The following is a 6,833-nucleotide window of genomic DNA, read 5'->3' as shown; positions in this document are numbered from 1 at the left end:
CATAATGACTAATGGGATCTCCCTCCAGGGGATATACAGAGAGGGGAGCAGAAAACATCCCAGGGGTCTTTCACAGCTACTGCCTTGAGCCCCATTTCAGACAGTGCTCTCTAGACCTGTGACCCCAAGCACCACAACCATGATATGCAGGAGCTAGATTCCTCACCTGAAATTCGACATCAAGAAACAATCTCTTCTACTTCAAACTGATAGGAATATCCTCAATCAACGTCCTCATTGGCAGGGGTGAAGCTGGGGAGTTTCTTAAAAACTGAGGCCTCTGCCTACCACAAAGAGAACCTGGAATTTTCCATCTGTGCCACGAAGTTCAAATCACTGGCCACTGCCCCAGTGTATCGCAGTGTGTGGCAGATTAGACCATCTCTCCATCTCATGCCATTAAAAGGACACAGCCGGTCTTTATATGCCTCCCAATAAGAAAACACCACCACCTGGGAAGAAGTTTTGCTGAAAAATAAAAATCAAATTTAAATCCTATCCAACTGCTACATGTTTCATCCATCAGGTAAATACAACCATGTGGCTATTTAAATTCATCTTAATTAAGATTAAATAAAATTTAAAAATTAGTTCTCCCGTCTCACTAGCCACATTTAAAGTGCCCAGTAGCCACAAGCAGCCACAACCCACACCTTGGATATACATTCCAGTCATCACAGAATTTCTATCAGTAATGCTCCGTACCCATTCACAGGAAATACAGGAGGGCCTGAGACACTGCAGAGGGATGCAAAGCAATCCTCAAAATCCATACCATGAGAAACTCTACAGACCAACGACTTGGCTTTTTAAATAAAATGTAATCAAAAAAAAAAAAAAGAAATGGGAAGGAAGGTTGTTGACTAACGATTTTAAAAGACAGACGGAAAATGCATAATGACAATCAGGTAAAAGTAAACTACGATGCTTATGGACGCATGGAAGAGCAAACCAGGAGAAAAGAAAAGAGTCGCAACAAGAGGCTTGACCACAACTCCTTCCACAGGGAGGAAGAGGACCCTGGCTGGTGTCGTAATCAAGCAGCAAAGCTTGATTTCCCAGCCTGAGTGCTGAGTACAGGGGTATTCACTTTCTGGCAACCCATTAAGTTAAACAATTATTTTTACTTGGTTTTCTGTATCTGTATTAAATTTCACCATTACAAAATGGTTAAATGAAATCTCATAAAGAGCATTAAGTGTTAACTGGAAAATTACAATACGCAGAATGAGAGCAATTGGGCCTCTGTGAGAAGTGACACCTAAGCCAAACTGAATTGACAAAAAAGAGGACAGCCTTTGGAAGATCAGAACATTCCAGAAGAGAATATAGAGAAAACGGGTGATGAAATGGCTCACTCCTGTAATCCCAGCACTCTTGAGAGGGCAAGGCAGGAAGATCACTCTAGCCTAGTGTTTGAGACTAACTCAACACGGTGAAACATTGACTCTACAAAAAAATGCAAACAGCAGCCAGGCTTGGTGGCTCGTGCCTATAGTCCCAGCTACTCTGATGGCTGAGGTGGGAAGATCCCTTGAGCCCAGGAGGTCGAGGCTGCATTGGGCCATACACTCGTGCCACTGCACTCCAGCCTGGAATGCAGAGCAAGGCCATGTCTCAAAAAAGAGAGAGAAAGAGAAAAGGCCTAAGAAGAGGGTAAGCTGTGTGGCATTTGAGTACTGAATGAATTCCAGTGTGACTACAAAGCGGTGAGCTCAGGAAGAACATTTACAGGTATCACAGATTTCTGGATGCTTACAAATAGCAGAAACTATAAATGTTAACTCAGGGATGCTACGCATATCCTAGTGATAAGACACAAAATACATCAGATGTATAAAAATTTTTGTGTGATGCTTCAAAATAAACATTGGCACTACTGTTCATACTGGAAGCTGAACCTGTCCTCTGTGGGCTGTGCAATGAATTAAACACAGAATGTGTTATTGCTTAGAATGCATGAACTGCCCACCACAGTAACTGGGAGGATGACCTGTCATCCTATAAAAATAAGAAACCAACAACAGTTACGGAATATTGACATCAGATAATCTTATTCTAGAACAGCTCTCTAATAAATCAAACGTATTACCCAGCCTTACCTCCTCTAAATCCCAGTCATGGGGCACCTCCACAAGAAATCTGAAGCAGTCCAAAGAGTCGGCCTTGTGCTTCCACGCTGTCAGGCTGGCTGACACGAAACAACCCTCCAAGCTCTTCTCAGGTATCATAATCTTCTTCATTATCTTCTGTCACTAAAGAGAACACCATGGCAGAAAAGTGAGAACAAAACCTACAGCTCTGGAGGACTCATTGTTTTCAACCAGTTAGGCCACGATTCTTCCAACTCAGGAACCAAGGGCCTCTGTCTGTGGTGGTTACAGCAATGGCCACAGGTGAGTCAGGCACTGAGAGGGCAGGTCAGCTACAGGTAAAGAGAGGCCAGGAAGCTATTGCTCTACATGTGTGGGGGTTCCTGCACTCCTGCATGGCAGCAGCTAAGCAGTTGAGCAGGACTTAGAATACTAGGGGTCAAGGAGGGAAGGGACATTTAAAAGCAGAGCTTTCAATTATTAAAGAAGAGCTCTAAAGAGCGTTGAGCCTCTCATCACTGAGAGTACCTAGCCAAAAGCTGAACGAAAATCAGTGCCAAACAACCCTCCCAATTCACTGTGCCGAGCCCAAGTGTCTCACCATGTGGCCTTGATCTCATCGTGAAGTAACCAGGGAACACAATGTAAAGTTCACCACTCTATCTTTATTTTGGCATTAATTCTACCACAAAGAACATATAGGTATGTTTAACAAAGCATAAAATCAGAGGACAAGGGCAAAAGAGAACAAAATGTGTTATACAGGGCTCTCATTCTCAGAAAGGAGCAAATAAATACTTTTATGGGCAGAAATATTTTTCTGGCACTAAATTCTACAAAAAATTTCTCATGAGTGACTTTTTAAAAGGGGACATGACATGATGCAATGGACACGACTTGCATCGAGTTTTACAGCAAACCCAGAAGTGTACTTCACAAGACCAATGTGTGGTCCTTGTAAGCTGATGATTAAAGACATCTGCCAAACAGGAAATGTGACGGCCAGCAATGATGGATGTCAACAATACCAGCCCAATACTCCAACCAATTCCCTATCTCCTTTTTAGAAAATAATCAGAGAAACTGAAATGTTTCCAGCTCTGAGCCAGAATTCTTTGCCTGTCCCATAAATAAGCTTTCGGAGGTTTGGAGCTGCTTGTTGCTGTCTCTGAAAGGCCTCAGTGCCTTTCTGGAAAGGTCTTCCTTCCACTTGAGGGCACCCGAAATGAGGAATGTCAACCTCCAGTTAGACTTGTTTACGTGTCTCCCCTCCCCCGAGATCCATCCACAATGCAGCATTTCGCAGTTACCAAAATCTCAAAATCAACAGACCCCCAAATGTAGACATTCCTTTGGGTACCATTTCGAGAGTCAAGTTCATAGCAGCAACCAACTAAATTTAAGCTTACCCGAGGCTTCTGTGGACTCCTTCTTCTCTTCCTTGCAATCTTCTTCTTCTTTGAGTAAATCTTCTATAACACTGGTCTCGTCAATTAAGTTTCTTCACCCGAGGCTCTGACCACTGCCCACTTGAGAAGGCTCTGAAACCTTTTTCCTAAAAGTGTCCTCATTTTCCAGGTCCTCTTCCTCTGCACTGAATGAAGAGCTTTCTTCAGATTCATCTTCAGATGCAAATGCCTCGTCAGCTGTGCAATGCCCAGAGACGAAGAGGTAAGGGCTGCTTTCTTCATCGACAAAGACTTCTCCAGATTTACAGGATCACTCTGGGGATTAGCTTGTGACACCTCTGCTTTACTACCTTCTCCAACAGTCTTTGATCCTGAAATGCCCCTCTCTCCTGCAGTGCAGTCCTCTTCCTCACTGCTTTCCCCAGCTTATTCCATTTCCCCTTCTGCTGAGCTCCCCTCAAGCTCAACGTCACGGTCAGCAAATGCTGGCAAATCTACTTCACTGTCTTCTTCCAACTCAAGCTTCCCTCGTTTGATGCCCTTAGCAGTCATATACTGATCAGTCACCTCAGCATTTTCCTCCTCTTCTGCTTCCTCATCACTTGAGACAGTTTCCAATCTGTCATCTTCAGAAATTTCATTTTCTTCAACATCACTATCTCCAGGTCCATCTTCATCTGCAAAAATGGCTTTCTATCGCATTTGATCAGTTTCAAGCCCATTTGTTTTTCTTCCTTTGGCATAAACAGCCTACATTATTACCAAGGAAATGCAAACGAATTCAATTTGCAGGTTCATCAGCAAATCTAGAAATGACAATAAGGTCAATAAAAATACAAAGAAATAGAAAATGTCAAAGAATTGTTTAGGATGACATAGCAGAGGTAAAAAATGATCTGATAAACACTGGAAGAGTTAATACGCAAACTCAGGCATGGTTCCCTAATACCACACTTTAGAAAAGTATATACAGAGAATAAATGAATAACCCTTTTAAAAGGTTAATCTAAATTTAGAAGAAAATTGCTCAAAAAGGAAGTTAGTGTTTTGTAGATCTTTTGGAAATTTCATCAATTTCTAAGCTAAAAATACATGATCCTTAAGAGAAATGGCTAATTCCAGGCCCAAAGTAGAAAGAAGATAAAATGAGCCTGGATCCTCTGGTTCTGTCAGAAAGTAAGACATGCTCAAAGACTAACAGAGACAGTTGAAAGGACATAGGAGACAGGCTGAAGGCTCCTGCAGCTGAATCTAGGACAGCACAGGCATCAGAAAGAACAATGACAGTGATAGAAAATAACCCATGGAATAAAAGTGCATTAGTCACCAGTGATACCGAAAATAAAGGGAAGAAGTGAAAGTTCTTTGTTAAAAATGCCAGCTAACAGACATAGGGGGACTGACAGAGGAAGAACATCCATTTCAAGTCACCAGTGCCACAACTGATAACACAGAATCATCAGGAGGCTAAAATCACAGGACGAAACACAACTGCATCAAGGTGTTTAACATAGCACAATATACAAAATTATAAAAACATAAATTAGGAACAACTAAAAATCATATGATAAGAGATGGGTAAGCTGGAATACAGCAATAATAGACTAGGCTAATCCAAGGATTTTGGGAGGCCAATGCGGGAGGATTCCTTGGGCTGAGGAGTTCTAGACCAGCCTGGGCCACATAGTGACACCTCATCTTTAGAAAATAGTTAAAAAAATTTAGCCAGGAGTGGTTGAAAGGACACAGGAGACAGGCTGAAAGTTCCTGCACTCCTGCAGTCCCAGCTACTTGGGGGGCTGAAGTGAGAGGATCATTTGATCCTGAGAGTTCAATGCCCCGGTGAGCCAAGTTCATGCCACTGCACTCCAGCCTGGAGACAAAGTGAGACCTTGAAATGGATCCCCATCTCCATTAAACTTTTCCAATGTTCTGGGAGTATATAACCTGATATTCTAAACACCTAGCTAGAAAAACCTCAGTTCCAATGGTACAACAATGCTAGCTTTTCTAACATTTTAAAGTAACCCTGATTTTAACCCAATACAATTCAACTTCAGAACTGACAAATAAACATTTGAAACCCACTTTAAAATACAGAGGAGGAGACCACCATGAATGAGAAAAAGAAAAGGACCAACGAGAGCTGGAAAGCACACTGATTTTGTAGAAATGGCAATGGGCCGTGCAGGCGCCACACCGGCAGCAGTGCTCGTGCTGGGGCCATGGATCAAGGAGGCATGGAGGACAGGGCTCTTCTGCTTGGTACAATGAAAAAAAAAGTATTCTTTTAATTCTATAGATTTACAATATGCATTTGGGTCTTTATCGTAAGTACAAGAGAAAAGTCTTCAATAAATAAAAGCTGAGTACGTTACTTTTTGTGATTAAAAAATAGATTCAGAAAGAAGAATGAGAGTTCAGAGCAATGAATCCTGTCTCACTGATGCCCCAAAACTGTGGCTGCCACCAAGGTCAACATAGACAGTGTCTTTGTCATACAGCACACCCCCAACTTCAGAAAGAGGTACATAAACCAGTTTCTCCTTCTCATCTAAACAGAACTTCTTCTGTTGTTCAGGAAGACACAAGGGTCTGCGAGGAAACTGACATCGCTCACGGTGAAGTCTCTCATACCCCTAGAAGAAAGGCCCCTTTTAAAAAGCCAGCTTCCGCTGACAAGAAGTCAGTAAGTATCTACTGTTGACTGTGGGGGTAAAAATGATCCACAGTCCAAGGGCTTAAAACATTTCACTAAAGAACGGCACTGCACCAAACTGAAACAGTGCCCCTCTAGCTACAGGAGAAGATGGATTTGATAACACAGTTGCAGGCCTACACATCGCTGGGTTACTTTTCAAACCTCCAGCAAGGCCATCGTCCCTTTTTTCGTCATATTTCAGTTTTTCTGAGAAATCAAGCCATCCCAAGAATCCTATGTATAATTCTAACATGTTATAATAACAAGACAATACCTGGCATGTGAATCTGCCTTTTAATTTTTAAGTGCACTTTTCTTTACCATAAAGTGACACCTTCTGGTCACATTTGATGTTTGTTTGTTTATCCTCTCGGTTTGTTTCAATCACTCACCACACTCTTGTCCGCTAAGCACGTCGTTTAGAAAACCAGAAAATACAGAAATAAGGAAGCACCATTCACCATCCACCAGAGGAAAAGAGGCAGACATACCACTGTAGGCTAAAAGTGACATTCATTCCATAACACTAGACAGGGAGATGATATCCACCTGGGGTCAGGGAAGAGTGAAAAACATATTCAGAAAATCCCTTTCTGGAAAAGAGGGCAGGCCTGTACTCTGGGATTTTTA

At 42.2% G+C, this 6,833-nt stretch overlaps 1 protein-coding gene and 1 pseudogene across 3 annotated transcripts in view; both read right to left on the bottom strand.

Annotated features, from left to right (window-relative positions):
• Positions 1–3,523, bottom strand: part of LOC116537210 (arf-GAP with GTPase, ANK repeat and PH domain-containing protein 9-like) — an 18,669-nt gene extending 15,146 nt beyond the window's left edge. The window contains exons 1-2 of one of the 3 annotated variants that reach the window (XM_032259270.1): positions 3,213–3,523; positions 2,103–2,255 (exon numbers count right to left, since the gene is read on the bottom strand). In XM_032259270.1, coding sequence (XP_032115161.1) covers positions 2,103–2,243 — 141 coding nt within the window. In that variant the 5' untranslated portion in view covers positions 2,244–2,255; positions 3,213–3,523. Of the gene's footprint in view, positions 1–2,102; positions 2,650–3,212 lie in introns of those variants that run through there. The other 2 variants (XM_032259272.1, XM_032259271.1) reach the window with 2 other exon arrangements.
• On the bottom strand, positions 2,739–4,470 carry LOC116537209 (annotated as a pseudogene).
• Positions 4,471–6,833: the final 2,363 nt, after the last annotated feature.

The sequence above is a fragment of the Sapajus apella genome, unplaced genomic scaffold (genome assembly GCF_009761245.1).
Source record: "Sapajus apella isolate SASKATOON/1434 unplaced genomic scaffold, GSC_monkey_1.0 scaffold107, whole genome shotgun sequence".
NCBI lineage: Eukaryota > Metazoa > Chordata > Mammalia > Primates > Cebidae > Sapajus > Sapajus apella.
Note: the sequence above shows the minus strand (reverse complement) of the source record. Positions and strands in the feature narration are given on the sequence as shown.